At 39.9% G+C, this 21,185-nt stretch overlaps 1 protein-coding gene and 1 long non-coding RNA gene across 5 annotated transcripts in view; both read right to left on the bottom strand.

Moving 5' to 3' along the window:
* Positions 1–21,185, bottom strand: part of LOC130916460 (zinc finger protein 227-like) — a 38,821-nt gene that overhangs the window by 5,063 nt on the left and 12,573 nt on the right. Inside the window, exon 2 of the mRNA XM_057837204.1 lies at positions 3,332–3,415. Coding sequence (XP_057693187.1) covers positions 3,332–3,415 — 84 coding nt within the window. The remainder of the gene's footprint in view (positions 1–3,331; positions 3,416–21,185) is intronic.
* Positions 3,539–10,612, bottom strand: LOC130916461 (uncharacterized). Of its 4 annotated transcripts, none has more exons than XR_009063287.1 (4): positions 6,429–10,612; positions 6,157–6,292; positions 5,679–6,052; positions 3,539–5,584 (listed from the first exon to the last, which is right to left on the bottom strand). It is a non-coding gene; the product is annotated as an uncharacterized LOC130916461 (long non-coding RNA). The 4 variants fall into 4 exon arrangements; XR_009063286.1 differs by having other exon boundaries at positions 5,679–6,034; XR_009063288.1 differs by having other exon boundaries at positions 5,679–6,292; positions 6,429–6,503; positions 7,159–10,612.

Here is a 21,185-nt window from a genome sequence, read left to right as displayed (position 1 = left end):
CTCCCACTTCTACTTTATATTGTCATGAAAATAAATAAAACGCATGAATGAGAAGGTGTGCCCAAACTTTTGGCCTGTACTATATATGGCGGAAAACACAGACAAGAATGAAAAAGCAGTTTTTTGCACCCCTCTTTAAAATAAACTGCTGTATTTTAAACCAAAAGAACTTGTGTTTGATAGAACAATGTCTATATGCTGCCTTAGCAGATTCATGGCGCATTAAGCCCCCGAACTTTTTTTCATTTGTCTGTTTTACCCTGGAAAGCCCTGTTTACAGACGTCGCGCAACCGCTTTTGTTTCAACCCAGCCATAAAAAGAATTATATTTCTTATTCAAAATGTGTCATTTTTAGCTTAGAATCATTAATTGATGGCTAATATTTTGTTAATAAAAAAATGACTTAAAAAAATTATTCACTCGCATATTTTAAACTTTTAAACAAATTACGTCACAATGAAAAAAATGGTGTCTGTAAAAAAGTCAGATATTTACCTCATAACTATCGCTTAATTGTATTTTTATTTTGTGTCGGTCGCATTTTCTCTGATGTTAGATCAGGGGTCCCCAAACTACGGCCCGCGGGCCGGATACGGCCCGCAGCCACATTTGGTCCGGCCCCCTGAACAAAACAAACAAAAAAAATTGTTAAAAAAAAAAAAAAAAAATTTTTTTTTTTTTTTTCCAATAGTTATTTATGTCCTGGCTTTTTTCTGTGAAGAACTGAGCAATGGTTATTTGGTTATTATCTATTTAATTAATACAGTATTATTATATTATATTACATGATATTATATTATATTATATTATATTCAGGGGTGCACATAAGTGGTCCGCACATGCGTACTGGACGTAGACAAACGCGCTGGCCCTCAACGGCTTCCATACGCTTTTGCGTACCGATGGCTGACCACTCTATTTGCGGCGGACACGAGAAAATAACTTCTCAAAATGTCGATGAGGCAGGCCACACTGAGTAATTACTTCCGTGTTCCCCCACCCCCGTCAAAAGACAGACAGACGACAGAGACGTCACCAGAGCTACCGAAAAAAAAGGATTTTTGCTGAAAAGTGGCTACAGGAGGTACCATGGCTAGAAGCGAATGATGCTCGCACGGAAATGCGGTACAAAATGTGCCGTGAGAATCCCAATGTCGCCGATTAGAGCAACGCATTTTATGTAGGGTCAAAGAATTTCAGCCATCCAAACTTTGAAAAGCACGAAAAAAACAGAGAGCATGTGGCAATTAAGCAAACTATCGATGTCAAACAGGACCCCACTCGCCCTATGGACATGTGGCGGAATAGGGCGGAATAAAGGTAATGAACAGCGACATGCACTGACAAACGTGTTTTTGCTCGCATTTTACAAAGCTAAACATGCACGTTCAATGAGGTCTTATGAGGAGGACATCCCACTTTTAAAAAGGCTTGGAGTTAATGTGGGAGCCGCATAATGCCCTTTATTTTGAATTGGTGCTTTTATGTTTATTTCTTTACATTTCACTTCAAAGTAATGGCAATTTTGTTGTGCCAGTTGATGTTAATCAAGCATTAACTGTTAATATAATTAATCAAAGTTAATTGGCTCTAAGTAAAGCTTGTCATAAATTTATCGCATCAGGTGGGTCGGCTCTCAAGCTCAATGAGGACCAAGTCGCATCTCCAGGTCCTCCTCTGAGAACCTGGGCAAAAAAATTATGTGCACCCCTGATTATATTATATTATTGAAATAACACCATTTACCATATTAAGGGCTGTCAAAGTTATCGCGTTAACGGGCGGTAATTAATTTTTTTCATTAATCACGTTAAAATATTTGACGCAATTAACGCATATGCCCCGCTCAAACAGATTAAAATGACAGCAGTGTCATGTCCACTTGTTACTTACCACTTCTTACTACTTCTCCCTCTGCTGGCGCTTGGGTGCGACTGATTTTATGCACCATGAGCATTGTGTAATTCTTGACATCAACAATGGTGAACTACTAGTTAATTTTTTTGATTGAAAATTTTACCAATTTTATTAAAACGAAAACATTAAGAGGGGTTTTAACATAAAATTTCTATAATTTGTACTAAAATCTATCTTTTAAGAACTACAAGTCTTTCTATCCAGGGATTGCTTTGACAGAATATTAATGTTAATGCCATCTTGTTGATTTATTGTTATAATAAACAAATACAGTACTTATGTACAGTATGTTGAATGTATATATCCGTCTTGTGTCTTATCTTTCCATTCCAACAATAATTTACAGAAAAATAAGGCATATTTTAGAGATGTTTGAATTGCGATTAATTACGATTAATTTTTAAGCTGTGATTAACTCGCTTAAAAATGTTAATCGTTTGACAGCCCTAATTATATTATATTATATTATACTATATTATATTATATCATTTTTATTTTATTTACTTTGGTTCCGTGAAGAATCCAGAAAGGGTTATTTGATTGTGGCTTTCTGAAAAACAATACATTTTTACATTTAGGCACTCCTGCAATCGTCACACTTTTTCTGTTACAAACTGACCCCGGCCCCTCATCAGAGAAGAGAAGGGTTATGTGGCCCTCACAGGAAAAAGTTTGGGGACCCCTGTGTTAGATGATAAATAATCGATCCAAACAAAGAAAAATTGGGGAAAAAAACATTTAAAAGGGGAAATAAATGAAAAAGAACATCTCAACCACTCCTTGATGTCTGCGATTTCTGCATCGCGACCCTTGTTATATTACCATGTTTCACCCATAAAATCCCCCCCAAAATCTGGCTGTGGCCATCCACATCTGTGTCTTGACACTCGGTGATACATGCAACATGGAGTTTTTGGATCGAAAAAAGGTAAGTACACAATAATATCTCGTGAAAATCATGGCGTCTTTAATTATGCTCTCGCGTGCTCTCACCTCCAGTTAGGGTTTTGCTGTTTAAATTTTTTTTTTAAATGCCCTCCTGTTCAAAATTTTTCTTCCCCCAGAAAATTGAGATTTTTAGCTTTCCAATGATGTATCACACATGCATAAATTTTTTTTTTGAAAATTGGCCAAATTGGGGGTCTCAGAGTGGAACTTCAAGCGAGTTTTTTCCGCCATATACACACATATATAAACAGAATGTAATTACTTCAAACGAAGCAAATCATTTACGTAGAAGGAAATCTTTCAATTTGCAAACAATAGTAAAGTTGATGCAACTTTATTTCGGCTAACGAATCCATTGCACGTCTACTAAATGAGGAAGACCAGGATATAAAAGGAATGAAAAACACTATATTATACTGAAAAATATTTCTGTACTTATGAGGAAAAAACAATGCTTAAGCTGACCTTTAATATGTATGAACTCTTCCTCCTCCTCTTCCTTGATGCATGCAGACTCCTGCTGCTCGGGACGATGAGGATGGCTGACATCTGCAAGGCCAAGACCACAAACACACGGGCCAAATCTTTTTTTTTAATTTGCAAAATTGTGATGGCTCCTTTGCCGGGCTGCGCTATACACCTCCCTCCCCACCCCCACCCAGCCTGGGGCCTCCTCCCACGTGAAGTGCAATCGAACTCTAGCGACACCTGCGCTCAACGTTGAGGTCCGGGGCCAAACTTTAGAGTCAAGGGTCAAAGGTCGAGCGCGATGCGGCCTCTGTCTTCAAATCGCGAAACGTTGACTGATTTGTATCAATTCTGCCCTACAATTAAATACGCCCTCTCTGATTGGTCATCAGTCCAGACTGTGGGGTGGAACCCCAACCCTGCTCTGATTGGCCAGTACTCCTTCCGGTCTGCAATCTGTGTGTGACCGAACCCACTCCAATTGAACATCCCCTCCTGGCTGTGAGTTTTTTGTAAAACAGTTTATGAATGAGTTTAAAGTGTATTTAAACAATGAGCACTAATTCCGGTTGCTTACTGCACTTTAGGCCCACATAGTCTAGTCAAATCATTTTCTCCATCTTGTTTTGCGCGTTAAAGACTATTTAACAGATGAATGTGAGATTATTCCACTTACTTCAGTAAATATTGCCATTTGTTCTTATTAAGCACATACATCAAAAAGTTGTTCGTTTTTTACGTAAATTAAAAAAAAAAATTGCTTTCAAATAATGTTTTGAACCATATTTATTCTGGAATTAAGAATATTTATGACATTTCAAAGCTTTTTAAATATTAAATATAGGAATTTATTTTAAGGAGGTGTGTTTTTGGCCAATGTAAAAGAATCCTAAATGCCTTTGTTAGGTGAACTTTTCCCCGCAGAATATATAAAATACGTATTCACAGATGAGCAGATTCATTCATATTTTATGTCAATTTGTGTGTGTTGTCTTTTCTGTGGTAGCGGTTGAATACGGTTGTTTGAATGTTAGAATTGAATAGGCTTTGTCATTCAAATAGTACAATGACATTAAAAATAGCAACACCCTATCAGTGCATCACACAATAAATTAATGTCAATACATAAATAAATAATATACACTACTACTACCTAAAAATAAATTTAAACTAAGCAGTGTACGAAGGATGATGTTGAAATAAATAAAATGATAGCTGACTCCTGAACTACGCCAATAGCAAACTGCAATATGCAAGTGTTAATCAGATATACAAGTGTTAAGAAACTAGTATTCCATTAGAAGTAAGTCACTAGGTTTTAAATTTTCATTCACGAGGTCATTCTGCCCAACAGGTAACAAGTTAACTCTGGGTGGTCTTGGCATCTTTCCATTCCGCAGGGTGGTTGAGCATCTGTTCAGAGGCTGCGGGAGGGCGGGACCAAAGTTTGACGTTGTTTCCTTCAAGTGACGTCGTGGTCCGAAGCGCAGCATTATAGATTTCATCATTACTGTGTTTTAGCTGTTGTGTTGTCTTGGCCTATTTTTTCCCCACTTTCAATTAAGGGCATTAGGACTTTTCCCAATCTCTGTATGCTTTAAATGTATTTGTTATTACACTCAAATTCCAGTTTTTTTCTTGTATTTAAATACAGGAGCTATAGTACACAGTAAAAGTTAAGCAGCCTGTATTGAGTCTTAAATAAGTTTAATGATAAGCAAGTGTTTTGCAGATATTGAAGTGTTGAGAAATAAGGACTAGGTTTTTAATTTTCTGTCTGCACTCATTGGGAAAGTGCACAATATACAGGACTATATGCTATGCCGAACATACTGCATATTTGTGTGTGTAAAAAGAAGTAGCTGAGACATGAAGTACATATCAATGTATTTTATTTTATAAGGTCATTGACTGCCTCCTTAAAATTTACAAAGTTTTCAAAAGACCTGCCAGAAAGTCCTTTGGACGTGGACGCCTTGACCGTGTAGGCCTTTTTTTTTTTTTTTTTTTTTTTTGGAATATTTTTTGTGACCCTGTGCGGATTGGCCACAAAGCGGCCCAGGCGCGTACTATTTTACATTGCCAGTCTTCATCATCACCTTGTGGTGGTGGTGCTTGTTGTTGTGCTGCTGCTACTGCTGCTGCTGATGATGGTGTATTTGCTACAGCAGGTCATGTTGATAATGCTGCTAATGCTGATGCACAAGCTGACGTGAGGGGCGTAGCTGGTGCAACTTTGCCTTTAGCTCGCTACAGAACAAAAAATAAATATCACGGGTAAGCCCTGAAATGCATTAAAACACTGGCAAAGGAAATTATGTTATTTTTTAATCGACCTACTAACCTCCTCCTCCTTTGTGAGGATGTACAATCGAAATCTCTTAACGTGACATTGATGTCCTACTCCGTCATCAGTAGCCACTGACGCACAAACCAGAAGGCTTCCAGGGCCATCTTCCGTTCTTCTGCGCTTTCGGCCTGGAGATCGTTACGGATGAGCTTGGAGAAGTCATAACACTGCCACATATCCTCGAACGTGAAGGACCGGAAGCGGCCATGCCCGCAGATGGCCCGGTCGATGTTCTGCTCCAAGTGGCATGACACCGGAGGGAACATATCCACGTAGCGTAGAAGCTGCTCCTTCAGCCTCCACTCCCCAGTTTTGGTGTCGCACCTTCCCTTCTGTCGTCGCCTCTCCTCCTGTGGCCATCGAGGAGACTTTTTAAGAGAGCATGCAGTAGTTGTTTTAAACCGATTTTTTTATTTTGGGTAACAAAGACACACAATCCACTGCCTATTATCGATTTCTTATATATACTCACTACTTGACATAGCCGACATCTTCCTCCGTAAGCCACATGAAGGTCTTGCCTTTGTATTTCCCAAAGGTCACCGTGAGCTGGCCGGGGATCTGCTGGCCTGTTGGAGCTGCGGTGACGGCAAGGCGGTTTTTCCTAACTGTTAGGTGTAAAAAAATAAAATAAAAAATAAAATAAAAAAAAATAATCAGACAAGAAGTAATAATATAGTTCAATTCATTTTTTAAATGAAGGAGATGTTTTTTTTTTTGTTTAAAAGGCATCCAGAACAATACCTTGTTTGTACATGTACTTCTCAAGTGCAGTTTAGGCAGCAAAGCGTGGTGGCCGGTCATCGCTTTTGATGTACACTGAGAAACACAAAGGCAAGTGTCAACACAAAAGCAGGACATGACACGGAGGAAAAATTCTAGATGATGGTAATAATAAAATTGCGTTTTTGTTGATTTTGAAGAGGATGCCTCCATTCCTAGCTGGCAATTAGAAAAAGAAAAATGACTTGATGTTCAGAGATGCTAAAATGTTGAGAGGGGTGTCTTGAGTTCATCTAATTCCCAAATTCCAAATAAAACCGAAGTTATTGGGGAAAATGCAAAATTGGCCCACTTACAAAATGATGACGTCTATGTAGTACAGTATTTCTTTTTTTTTTTTTTTTTTTTTTTTTGTAATCCAAATAGGGAGCATTTACAGTGTGGGCATCATGCTAGGGAGGATCACGTCACAACAAAAAATGCATTGAACACAAGTGAAATGAATGAGTTATTGGTTAAATTTGTGACTAGTTACAAGTAATACAAGACGTATAGCACACGGAGTCATTGAACGTTAACTTTACGTGCGTGCCTGCACATGGCTAATTATTATTAGCGCGGCGCAACGCGCACAACACGGCTTATCCACACACACACACCAGCTAGCCTAGCTAGCGTTAGCTCGAATCGGTAATTGAAAAACAACACTCGGTTTGCATCGTTTTTGGCGAATTTCATACACAATATTTACCTTTTCGGCTTGTCGATTGAGCGCGTGGGTCTTTTCGCCGATTGCGTCTTTTGGGCCAACCGCAGGCGCGTCGTAAGGAGGAGGCGGGCCGCCGCGGTCTGCGTTCGCGGAGCCAATCACGGGCGTCCGCGGTCGTAGGCGAGGAGAGCCGATTGGCCGCGGCCGAAAAAAGGAGGCGGGCAGCGGTCCACGTTTCGGCCAACGGCGGCGCGGGATTTTCTAGGACACGAGGAGGAGGCGGGCCGCGGTCTAGGTTTCGGCCAACGGCCGCGCGCCGTCTACGCTCGTCCACGTTCTACGTTTGCACTCTCCGAGTTCCGAGTCCTGAGCCTGGGGTTGGGCTTGGCCCTGGGTTGGAACCCGCGTGGCGTCTCTGCTCGTCTGCGTGGCTGTTGCGTGCTTGGTGGGGCTCGCGTGCGGCTGGATGTGACTGGGAGCGCTTGGGTGGGGGTGTCTCGGTGCCGTGATTGGCGATGGGGCAGCGTAGGGTCAGTCGCCAACGGGCTTACACTCACAAGGGATTCACACGATTACTGGTTTCTAAATCACAGAGTTGATTTGTGTACATTCCCTTTCAATCACTTAGCTTATAGACTCACCCACCCCCTTCTTTCCCTGGTCAACAGGCCACCCCACATGGTGTCAACCGGAAATACAACTAGCTGACGATAGCACCAACATATTAATAGTTAGTGTAGATGTTCAATGTATTTGTTTGTTTCTTTTCTTTCTTCTCTTGTGTTTCTTGTCTTCTGTTTCCCATAAACCCTTCCTGTTCGCTGCTTTGTCATAATAAACGAGGTATGTTGAATGATCACAACGGGAGTATGTCATACTCCCAACGTGAAACACTAAAACTGTTCAGACCAACCAGACACTTAGACTTCCATTCTCCATGTCAAAGAGCTGAACAGGACAGGTTAAAAAAAAAAAATTGTTTAAATAAATGTCTTAACTTCTCGATTTTTTAAAAGATGATATGAATTTAAAATTTATTATTATTTAGATTAATTTCAAATTATCATTATTTATTATTAATACAATTAATATGACATTTATAAATTATATTAATTTCTCACAGGGTTATTTTTAACCTGTATATAAATATCAGTCTTTGAATACTGTTTAATTTAACGGAGGCGTCTAGTGCTCAAGATGGCGGCGGTTTACTAACGCCAGCGAGTCGTCATTTCGCATCTATTTCTCTTTATATGTTGTAACGGCGCCAAGTCTGTCATTTTGCATCTAGTTCTACATACATGATATCGACGATACCCCGACATAATATTACGACTTATTCTCGTACTATTTTCCATCCATCCATCATCTACTGCTTAAAGCAGAAATGTGAAGTAATTTCATAACATGCCAAATAGGGTCACAATTAAAGTAATTAAACATTGTCCAACAAATAAAGCATGAAAAAATAATTTATATGTTGCATATTTGACAAAATAATCGCGTTTCCGAAGTTCGAGCCTGAAAGAGGCCAAACCCGGAAGTGATACGTCACACCGAGAACAGCTGTCAGCGGGTCTCGTAAAACACAAACTAGAAGGCTATCAAGCTATCACCATGAAAGAAACGCCGTACAAATGCAATGCAGTGCTTGAAGCATGACATAATACAAATATAAATAAATGTGCACAAACTCACCGGTGGTGTGTGTCTCTTACGGCAACGTGACCGTGAATTACCGCGACGCCGACCCGCTTATATGCACATCCACACCCCATTCCCAATTGACAGTGGATTAACCCTTTCGGACAAGATCGTAGATAAAGCACAATTTAAACACGCTTAACCTAGCGAACTCAACAACAACTATGATCGGGGATTGCCACGAGTTAACTTTCGGCTAACGTCGCTAGCTTATACTGTTCATTCCACAACAGTTGGCAGCTCTGCTTTGACAAGGTCATCAGTAATCTATCCAAAAATCACACTTACTTTTTGGCAAATCCTTGATCATAAGCAGACCGGTTAAGGAAGCAGGCATCTTCGAAGTGTTTGCAGCAGAGAACACTACTCGATGATGCCGTGAAATTCATTCGCTTCGTGCGAACGAAAGATGACCATTTACGTGCCCTGCTATCCTTTGGCCACTCATACAACTTTTCGTTTGAGTGAGAACAAAACATCGCCACACACCACCGTGGCATCTTACCGAAAAGCAATGCAACAAACAATACTGTTCTATGGCGGACTTCCCTCGCACTTCTCAGTGTGACGTAATTTCCGAAGATTGCCGAAGAAAAGCATTTTCATTGTCAAGGGCGTTGCTATGGGTTAAAGAATCTGGAAGGGCAGTGTTAAAAAAAAATCACGAAAATATGCTTATAATTGTTTAGCCATTGATATTATTCAAAAACATGGTTGGCCAACCTTACTTCACATTTCCGGTTTAATCCGGGGTCGGATAGCGGGAACAGCAGAAGACAGACGTAATGTATTGTTTTACTTACCTGGTTCTGACGGCGCAGCGTGTAAACTACGTAGCACTCGGCTAGCTTTGCACTTGGCACTTAGACTATATTCCATGAAGCCAGTCGCGCATAATTGGTCGTGCAGCCACCTTTGCATGATATAGTTGTGTTGCAAATGTTGCACTGAGCTGACTAGTCTTTTTTTTCCGTAAAGTTAAGCCAAACTTTTGAGCGCCGCCGCACGGTGTCCATGATTGTAATCAAGTTGCAATGCACTAAAACGCGCTTCTTGTGGCTTTTTCTTCGTGGTTTTCGGCAGCTTTTTTTTCCCGTTCGGCGGTCAGGGCATCAAAACATGGAATCGAAATTTTAAAATTCTAACGGTTCCGGGAGGACCGGAGTGTTAGAACCGGGTCCTATCGATGCTCAATGCTCGATGCCCAACCCTAGTTCAGATTTACATTAACCCCTTTTCATTTGCTGAATGTGCCAGTCCATTTTCTCCCCTCAAACGCACGTTTGATTGCAGGGTCCCCCAGGATTGATCAATCTAAATTCAAGACTTTTAAAACCTTTTTTAATGCCATTTCAACTGAAAATTAATACTTTTCTCGCACCCATTATTTAGATAATATTGAATCATATTCAAAAATAAAGCACTGAACATCAAATTTAACCTCAGTTACTAAGTGTGTTTACGGAGCCCCGCGGGTGCCAGGGTAGAAAAACTAAAAAAATCATAACTAATCTGTACCCACAGATTACTAATCTGTACCCACAGTTTACTAAACTGTACCCACAGTTTAGCAATCTGTACAGTTTACTAAACTGTACCCACAGATTACTAAACTGTACCCACAGATTACTAAACTGTACCCACAGTTTACTCATCTGTACCCACAGATTACTAATCTGTACCCACAGATTACTAATCTGTACCCACAGTTTACTAAACTGTACCCACAGTTTACTTATCTGTACCCACAGTTTACTAAACTGTACCCACAGTTTACTCATCTGTACCCACAATTTACTAAACTGTACCCACAGATTAGCAATGACCCGGAAATTGTAGTCACCAATGTTTGGCGGGGACTCCAAACGCCGAGGGACCGGCCGAGCAAGCACCTGCACCTTTTGCCCTCTGCGAACAAAGGTGTTTTAAAAGGTAACTATTGCACATTTTCTTTGGTAGCCGTCTACATTTTCAGGTGTCATCAATCAATATGGCATGTTGTGTTAGTAGCCGCTAATGCGGCTACTAAAAATAGCTAACTGACAAATGAACACTACTTGAATTAAGCACGCACGGACACGACAGCAGCACAGAAAATGTGCAAACACAACATGCCAGATTTATTGATGACACTTGAAAGACACCTACCAAAGAAAATGTGCAATAGTTACCTTTTAAAACACCTTTGTTCACCGAGGGCAAATGGTGCAGATGCTTGCACGGTCGGTCCATGGCGTTTGGACTCTGAGTCCCCGCCAAACATAGGTGACTACTGTTTCCGGGTCATTGCTAAACTGTGGGTAAATTAAATATAAGGTCTTTCAGAATTTTTTTTCCCAGGATAAAATGGATTTTACACTATTATTGTAAAGCAACTTCAGAAATTACATTTTCAATACAACAGGTTTCCCTTTTAGGAGGACCTAGTCAAGGTGGTAGGTAGGTGATTGTCAAGTTGGCCACCTTAACTGTAAAGTGCTTGCAATTGGCAGTGAAAGTTTAAAAAAACTGCCACTAAATGGCAGTAGTTTACCATTAATTACCACAAGATAAAAAAGCTACACATGACCATTTCCCTAGGTAATTTTTTTCTAATCACATTACAAGAAGTATAAAAAACACATGTTAATCCTTTGTTAGCTATTGAAGACATTACTTGTAATATATCCTCTTACTTAATCAAGAAAAACATTTAAATATACCAGGTGTTTTACTATCACCTACATTATAATTTGCCTATCACCATGCCATGTTATTCAGATCAACGTTAGTACGTTACCCCGCACTCGTTCCAATAATAGTGTCAACCCCGTTGTGTATCTGAGGGTGATGGTGGATCTACGACTCCGGTTTATCCATGCCAAGGCTAGTGCACCTGCCAATACCCCATTGAACATGGCTAACTCGAGTTAAAACTGCGAAATTCACATTCATTCGAAAGGCAAACCGTGCAGAATACATAATTGCATCTACCACATTTTAATTGGAGAAATTGGCAACTTACTTTGAAATGTTAAGCAGGTCCACTGCCTTCGCATGACCCATAAACTGTGACCCAAAGTATCTGGATGCGACTTGGTCGCCGATCCAATCCCTCACATGCTGGTCCAACTGTTTGGACGTGGTTGTCTTGTTGAGGCTTTCGTCGAACATAACAACTAAGGCATCTGAGCAGTTCCTTGCGTTAGTACACAGTACTGTGCGATTGCCTGCTGTTGTGATGTTGATGCTAATGATGCTAACGGCGCGCACGCACAAGGTGCAGCGCATCGTAAAAATTCTACGCGTCATCTTCGTTATGGATTAAAAAAAAAAATTGTCACGGATATAATTTAGGTTGCACTGAGATGTTCTTGAAAATTAAAACCATGGTGAAAAAAATTCCAGACTTACGACAGCTAATTTAATGCTTTTAATACCTTTAATAATGGAAAACTAAATTCAATGATTTTTTTAAATACTTTTAATAACCCGCGGGTACCCTGGATTGGCTGATGACTTGACACCCCCCCACACACACACAAACACACACAACCGCGCATTCACAGCACGACAGAAATACAACATGACGTCTCCTCCGCCCCCTTCAAAGATGAGGGATATTAGAAGTTTTTCTCGGCTTCATTTAGTAATAGTCGAAGACAGCACACGCTGCAGCCCAAGCCGGATTTAAACTTGGATTTTTGAAAAAGTACGAAAGCTGTACCACATACAAACAGGAAGGATTGTCTCAGAAGTGAATTGTTCGAGGATTCAAAGTAATTATTATATTTTTCGTACCATGCGTGCATTTTGAAACGTTGTGAAAAAAAGGAATGGGAGAAAATTGGGGCTACAGCATTGGCATTATACTTCGCAGTATTTACTTAAAACAACTGCCAACTGCCTGATTTTTTGCTTTAAACAAAGAATCGAGATTATTTTACTTCCAAATCTATAAAGAATTCAGTGATTTAAGCATTTATTCACAAGAATATTCTTCTTTGTTTACACATGGAGGCGGCTAATTTTCATAACTGAATAGCCTCATTGTTCACAATATTTACGGAAAATAAATGCTATCTGCATGTATTTTTTTTTTTTTTTTTTGCTTTTAACCAAGATTCAAGACTGTTTTACGTCCATATCTATAAAGAATTTAGTGATTTAAGGAGTTATTCACAACAATTTTCAACGGAAAGAGCTCTTTGCGTACACATGGTGTGGGCTAATTTTCCGAACTGACTAGCCTCATTGTTCGCAATATTTACGCAAAACAAATGCTACCTGCACAGTTATTATTATTATTTTTTTGCTTTTAACCAAGATTCAAGAATGTTGTGCATCCATATCTATAACGAATTCAGCGATTTAAGCATTTATTCATAATTTTCAACGGAAAAAGCTCTTTGTGCAAACATGCCGTGGGCTAATTTTCCTGACTAGGATCATAGTTCGCAATATTTACGCAAAACAAATGCTACCTGCACAGTTTTTTTTTTTTTTTTTTTGCTTTTAACCAAGAATCAAGACTGCTTTATGTCCATATCTATAAAGAATTGTTTTGTTGTTGTGTTATTGTTTCGTGTTTAATTTTATGTAACATTTCAATCTAATAACTTTCAGTGAAACACCATGGGGAAGAAGTGTTGGGTTGTGGGCTGCAAGACCTGTCCCACAAGGCAGCCGTCAAGGAGCAGGCAACCTTGGGGACCCCGATCAGTCTCCACAAATTCTGGTCCTTAAGGGCACAAGCTGGTCCTACACCAACCCTTAAGCAGACGGCAACAAGCAGATCATCGTCTACTTCTACCCCGTGCACCTTTGAAAGAACATCTCCAGCAGCTTCCACAAGAACGGCTGTATGGTGCTGCCCAGGTGTCCTGGGGCTGAAGTAAGTGGCCAGCATTATTCACTTTATAAAAAAGATTAATCAAAACACCTATCTTTCAAAAAGAAACATTGTTTTTTAGGAGCCTGAGAGGATGAGGACGGCCCGATTCTCGAGCCGGAAGGTGCTGGCCAGGAGGGAAAACTACAAGTCTGTCAAGGCAGGCTACAAGTTGACCCAGAAGGTACTGGTGCGCTCTTCGATCGAGAAGCAGAGCGTCTCATGGCGGTCGTCAACCCCAACACAGTCTCCAGAATGAGGCTCCTCGCCATGACCATGTGCAAGGAGGAGCACAGGGACACACAGGGCCGCCATCCTGGAGATGTTCCAGAGGACAAGGAAGAGTTGGAGATGGGCCAGGCGGTCCTCAAGCGGCCGCATGGCGTCCTTTGGAATGTCGCTGTGGGACTCCCTGATGTGCAGGAAGCACAAGAGTACCTGCTGGAGTTCCTGGCGGTCCCTCTTCAACTGTTTTGGTGCGAACTTCTCCAAGGATATGACTTCAGAAGCGAGGAAGAACAAGGCCTTGGAGTGGCCGGCCGGCAGAAAAAGGAGCACAGTCGAGGAGAGCAGAAAGGAGACGGCGAGGAACAGGGACAAGTCAAGTCAGACAGCAAATAAAACAATAACAGATAAAATCCGAAAACATTAAAAAGCCTTAAGAAATAAAACCAGGCTAACCTAATCTGGGGGAAAAAAGGTGCGTCTTTAACCAAGATTTAAAAAGACCTAGATTCGTAGTGGTGCGGATTTCAGGGGGAAGGCTATTCCACAACCTGGGGGCAGCAACCGCAAAAGATCGGTCTCCCCACTGTTTAAGTTTTGACCTTGGAACTTGCAAAAGAAGCTGGCCGGTAGAATGGAGAGTCCTGCTCGAGGTACGGAGGGTTAAAATTTCCGATAAATAAGAAGGAGCCTGGCCATTAATAGAATTAAAAACAAACAGCAAAAGTTTGAAATCAATTCTAAAATGGACTGGAAGCCAGTGGAGTGATGATAACAAGGGGGTAATATGTTCACGACTAGGTGTACCTGTTAAAAATCCAACAACAGCATTTTGAACAAGTTGCAGACGAGAAATTGAGGACTTGGGAAGAACAACATAAAGTGCATTGCAGTAGTCCAGCTTTGAGCTTACAAAAGCGTGAATTGGTTTTTCGAGGTCGTGGCGACTAAGAAAAGGCTTCACTTTGGCCAAGAGACGAAGCTGCAAAAAACTTGCTCTTACAACAGAACTGTTTTTCAAAATTGAGCCTGCTATTGAATATCACTCCGAGATTCTTAACGTGCGTCTTAAAATTGGGAGCCAGAGCGCCAGAGTTGGGCTCAAGGGCATACATCATCATAGAAGGTGTGCCAAAAGTAATATATTCAACTTTGCTCTTGTTAAGATGAAAAAAGTTTTGTGCTAGCCAGTACCACTGCTTCACATCGGATATGCACTCCATCAATTTAGTGAGAGCAGTTTGTTCGTTGGGTCTCAGGGGCAGATAAAGCATTTTCATTGTACAACTGTATAATGACAATAAAGGGCTATTCTATTCTATTCTATTCTATTCTATTCTATAATACGTTGTGATTGTATATAGAATTTATCAATGATCTATTTATACATTATTTATAATTGATTCTGCATGTTTTCCTCAAGTATTAAGTTTCTGTTGTGAAAATTTAGTGATTTAAAGTTGCTACTGGGCAAAATGTTGCAATGTTAAATATTGCTCTTGACAATAAAAGCCAACATATAGGGGATTATCTCTGCATTTGGTGATTCGTATGCATCTAGTGTAAAATCTGAGAATTTTATAGCCATTTTAAGTTTTGTTCTACTTATATAAAAATAATCAGTATTTTATAAGGGAGTGACTTTAAATTTTTTGATGCCGCTGCTCATGGAGATTCATATATGGCTAAGGTAAGGTAATATTCAAATTTGAAATTTTTGAAAATACGCCCCCTACGGATCGCCCCTGGGCCCAGTGTCATGTCAATATATTATGAAGTCTATGGTGCATATTTCTCGAACTCGAGGTGGAAGCTGCTTTGAGAGAAATATCCTCCTGTATGTTTTCTACTATTAATTAAACTGTAAGATATGTAGTGAAATGTAGTGAAACAAACCCTCTCCTCCCCAGTTTTAATTCTTATTTTATTTATGTGGTCTTAATGCAGCCCAAAGGAGCTTTCATTTTGTTGAGTTTGGTTGTGCTTGTGGAAAAAAAGTGTTTTACCTGAAAGAAGGCTCCATTTTTATTTACTTTTGTCATTCCCTGACTAAGAAGTATTTTTGTCGTATTTAATTTATTCAGACAGACAATTTTGAGTCGTCTTAAGACAAATGTTTATCTTTTTTGCTTTCCTGGATAGTTAAGAGATGATTAACAAGTTTGTACAGTGCTACCTCAACATACGATCGCTTCGACACACAATCTTTTTGACAGCCGACGTAAAATTTGACTACATCTGATGAAATGCTGGAAATACAATGATTTATGACAGCGTTGCAATTTCATTGCTTTCCCGCAAGACGGACGCACGTCGGATTTTCTTGTGAGAGAAATCAACACAGGTTCCAAGAATGTTAACGCATGTGGTGAAAAAAGAAAAAGGGTGAGGCTTACCATTGAAATGAAGATGGAAAAATATGAGCGTGGGGTGCGCGTCCGTGAACTGCTTGACAATACTCCTCCGACCTCCGTTCGCCAGTCTTTATAAGTTGCCAAACAGATCGCCAGCTTCGTCAGGTTTTTAAATCATTTATTTCAGAACTTGTGCAACACAACACGCCAAATTTCCACGGCAGTTGAAACCAGAAAAACAGGAGTTAAAAAAGAAAGTAATATCTCACTGCACTCTCTGTCGTCAACCACCCGGTGCGTTTAGGTACACAACGAAAAATACATCCGCCACAATTGAGCCCGATTTGTTACGTTATTACAGGTATTATTTATTATATTTTCGATTTTTATTCATAATTTATTTGTTTTGCTCTTAGTATTTGCTATTTGCAAAAGTAACAATTAGAGGTGTGCAAATTTCCGATATTCGTGATTCGGCCGTGGAAGATTTGAGAACGATTCATAAACATCCAAATTACGATTATTAAACTATGCCAGCCAGGTAAAGCGGAACTAAAACAGTCAGCGGTGCACGGTCTCTTGGACGCTATGGGGAACGGACCACTACCCCCCCTCCCCACAAGTCATGCCTCCAGATACAAAACAACAACAAGCATGGCTGAACCAACGAACCCACCTTTCCGTGAGATCAAACCTGCTCCCCAAAATTTAAAAGCAGACGTGTGGAATTATTTTGGATTCTACAACGTTGATGGGGGGAACAAACTGGACAAAAGGCATGTCATATGCAAGATTTGTCGCGCCAAAATTAAATACTTTGGCAACACAACAAATATGAGAAGCCACACAGCACGATTCCACCCGACAGAGGCCGGCCGTTATTGCTGGTATCAGCCAGAAAACCATCGAGGACACTCTGGGTAAACTGCCACCCACATCGCAAAAGGCAAAACAAATTACGAAAGGCATCGTGGAATTCATTGCGATGGGTCTGCAGTAGAGCTCTCCCGACTAGTCGACATAGTCGACGTCATCGATGACGTAAATCCATCGACGAGCACAACATCCCGTCGACGGTTAATGAAGGGTTAAAAAAATATATGCGTGGAAAGTTAGAATGTCGGATGCTCTGTTTGCAAGCGGGGAAAGCGGCACAAAGCCAAAAAAAAGCGCACCAGAGTGTCCAAAACATTGACTTAGTTCAAAGAAACAAAGGAGAGTACACTCTTCTGTCCTGTCTCTTCAATGCCAAGCTTAGCTGTACGTCGGCCGTGAATAAACACCTCAAGCGCCTTCACTCAGTTTGTAATTTTTTGTTTTTTTCATTTTTTGTACACCAGAGGGTGCTGTCGCTTTACTAAATAATAATGTTTCATTGACAATGGGCCTATAAGTGCTATTTGTATTGTTCTTAATGCTAATTGAAAGGTTTATTTCATGTTATGGTTTATTTTATGGTATAGAAAATTATATAAGGTTAAAAGGTCATAAATATATACAGTATATACAGTGATTGCACTCAAGGGAGAGATTGTCAATGATAGGGTAATAAATTGAGGTAAAGGCAATTCATATTGGCAATTCATTGATATATAAATAAGGTTTAAAAGGAAAAAGGTGAAAAGTTTTTGTTAATTTCTAATTGTGTTGCTTTATTTGTGTGCACCTTAGCTCTTACAGTGTGTTTACATCAAGGATGGAATAAAAGTTGTAAACCATCAGTTTAAGAGACTATCTTTTCAATCGGGATGCTACACTAGTTAATTCTATCAGCATTTGAACTCATTGTTTATTTGTGATTTATTATTGTTATTTACTTGTTTATTTGTACTTTAATAAATAATTTGAGTGTTCCGATATGTTTTGTGTGAATTGATAAGCGTCAACAAAAATTTCATTGCTAAATTAGTAAAAAAAAAAAAAAAAAAGAAAAAGAAAAATTAATTATTAGATTAGTCGACTAATCGTAAAAATAGTCGGCTGACTAATCGGGAGAAAATTAGTCTTTTGGGACAGCCCTAGTCTGCAGGCTTACCGCGTTGTAGAAAGGCAGTCCCGGCTCTGTAAACGCAGACGAAAGTAGAAATCATGTCGTCGCTGTTGAATTAAAACAGAGTCGCCATTGCGTGTGATGCATGGACATCTGTAGCCACCGAATCGTTTGTTACAATAATTGCCCATTTCATAACCGAAGAGTGGGAGCTGAAAGCACACGTGCTTCAAACAAGAGCAATGCATGAAAGCCACACGGCTGCTAATATGGCTGAGCTGCTAAGCGGTGCTGTAACTGAAAGTAACATTGCAAAAAACGCACACCAGCTTGAAGAGATCCAAAAGCTGCTTAATATCCCTAAGCACAAACCGAAGGTCGGCTGCTATACTAGATGGGACAGTGCCTTTGAGATGGTGAGCAGGTTTTTGGAGCAACAGCTTGCCATCACCGCCACAGTCATTTCTCCTCAGGTGAGAAGATCAGATAAAGACCTATGCACACTCAGTGAGGCTGATGTCACAAATGCTGAAGATGTCGTGGCAGCCCTCAAGCCCCTAAAGGATGCAACGAATGTCATGTCAGCAGAGAGAAGCCCCACCATTTCTCTGATTGCTATTGTGCAAGCTAAACTTCTCAATGAGACAAAGGAAAGTCCTAGGGTGTCTCCACTGGTCAGGGTGATAAAGAGAGACATACATGAGGACCTCAGCAAGAGATACAGAAGCAAGAAGGAGAAGCAAACTCTTCAGACAGCTGCCGCTCTTGATCCTCGTTTTAAAAGCTTGCCCTTCCTGTCGTCGGAGGACAGAGAGGTGACCTATGAAAGAGTCACTTTTAAGGCTGCTGCACAACTAGGCATGTGCCGGTATGAGATTTTGACGGTACGATAACCGTGAGCAAAAATACCGCGGTTTCACGTTATTGCAATTATACCTCCAAAAAATTTTGAGATGTATGGGTTAAATTTTTTTTTTTTTCCATTGAACAGGTTTTTTTTTTTTTTTCTTTTTCAGAACATAGTTGCAAATTGGAACATTAATATATTGTTAAAATTATTTATCAATAGCAAAAAATATTTTAAATAAAATTAAAATTAGAGATGTCCCAATCCGATATCTGGATCGGATCGGACGCCGATATGGGCAAAAAAATTCGTATCGGTATCGGATCGGCCTACACGGAAAAATTCTGATCCAGTTTTTTTTTTAAAGTCTGGTCCGGGTTTTCCAGCGCACCGACTTACATAATCCATTCCAGTTTTTGCTTCGGTTTCCCTAAAATCCGGTCCGCATTTTACGGCACACCTTCAACACACTACATTACCGTCATTAACGAGAGACTTCATCGGTAAAAATGTCAGCTGTGTGGGATTATTTCACTTTGAAGAACGACAAAGACGAAGAGGCAGAGTGCAACATATGCCACAATAAAGTCAAGCGTGGTGGCAAAGCTGTAAGAAGTTTTAATACAACCAACCTAATCAAGCATTTATCGAAATACCACCACAAACAATATAAGGAGTGTGTGAAAAGACGAAAACTGAAGACAAAAAGAAAGGTCCTACGAAACGAACACTGGCAGAAACTTTTGCTATGCGTGACAAACTGCCATTGACAGTCCCAAAACCCAGGGAATAACAAGAGTCATTGCCGAAGGAATCATTCTGGATGACGAGCCAATTTCTCTTGTGAGTAAAGTGGGATTTAAAAAAATATTCATATATTTATATTAAAACGATGTATGGATGTTAAATAAAATAATTTGGATAAAACAGAAGGCACTGTGCATGCCTGCGCACGGGAACGCAGTGGCCCCGTTCTCTTTTTAATCTTCCCCTCCGCGAGCATCCTGGTATTTCTTTTTCGATATGAGGCAACTATAGGAGTGAAAAACAAACTAAAGCCAGAGGAATTGAAAAGCAAACAACTGCGTTGGGAGTGGGATATGGAAAGGATTCTAATTGATTGTTGAAGATACGGAAACCTGTGTCGGCTTCGCTGAATGTAAAAGAATGTTGCGCTTTGGTCTCATGCGAGAAATATATTTAACAAACGTTTCTAGCGTTATTTCGCTGTGTAAATGCATTTATAATCATAAGTACTTAGTATTAAGTATTTAAGCATTGAGATAACTTGCGTTTTTTTTCTGCCAACTCGAGGAGATTAAAATAAATGTCAAATCCACTATCCACCTGTTAGAACACACATGCAAAGATAAAATATATAAATGTTTATTGAATATCCAGCTTACAGTCTTGTTTAACTGGGAAAATTTGTTACAAAAGACAGGCTATAATCTGTTATCATTATGCATATATGCACCGGCGTCACCAAACGTGATCACACAAAACGTAACCACGCATCGCTCCTCACAAATAAAACATAAAATTTTGTTTTTTTCGGGCGCGTGCCTACAAATAAAACATAAAATTTCGGGTTTTTTTCGGGCTGGGCAAGCAAATCAAAGGGAGTGTGTAATTGTTAATAGTTTGAAGTTGTTTGTATGTTTTGCTTTTTAAGACAGTTTACAATATTATTTGCATGTTTTACTGTCTGAATATGTCATTTCTGTTTGTTATTCATAATGTTTTGTGTTTATCATTTAATAAACAGGTCAGTTTCTTGTTACCAACCATTGTGTTATTCAAACTCGCCTAATTCAGCTGGCAAGTTGTTATCAAGACTACTAAAACCCTTTTCATCATGAGTCTGACAACTAAGTAAGGAGGATAAATAACTTTAAACTTTAATACATCCTCAGAGAGGCCGGTATCGGTATCGGCCAGTATCGGTATCGGAGCGGAAGTGCAAAAACCTGGATCGGGACATCCCTAATTAAAATAAATATAACTTATGGACTATACTCACAGCCACAGCTCAAGTTGCTCAAGATTAGAGGAAGAACAAAATAATTTCTATAAAAA

This window comes from Corythoichthys intestinalis, chromosome 5, assembly GCF_030265065.1.
Source record: "Corythoichthys intestinalis isolate RoL2023-P3 chromosome 5, ASM3026506v1, whole genome shotgun sequence".
NCBI classification, from domain to species: domain Eukaryota; kingdom Metazoa; phylum Chordata; class Actinopteri; order Syngnathiformes; family Syngnathidae; genus Corythoichthys; species Corythoichthys intestinalis.
This window is presented reverse-complemented; position numbering and strand designations above follow the sequence as displayed.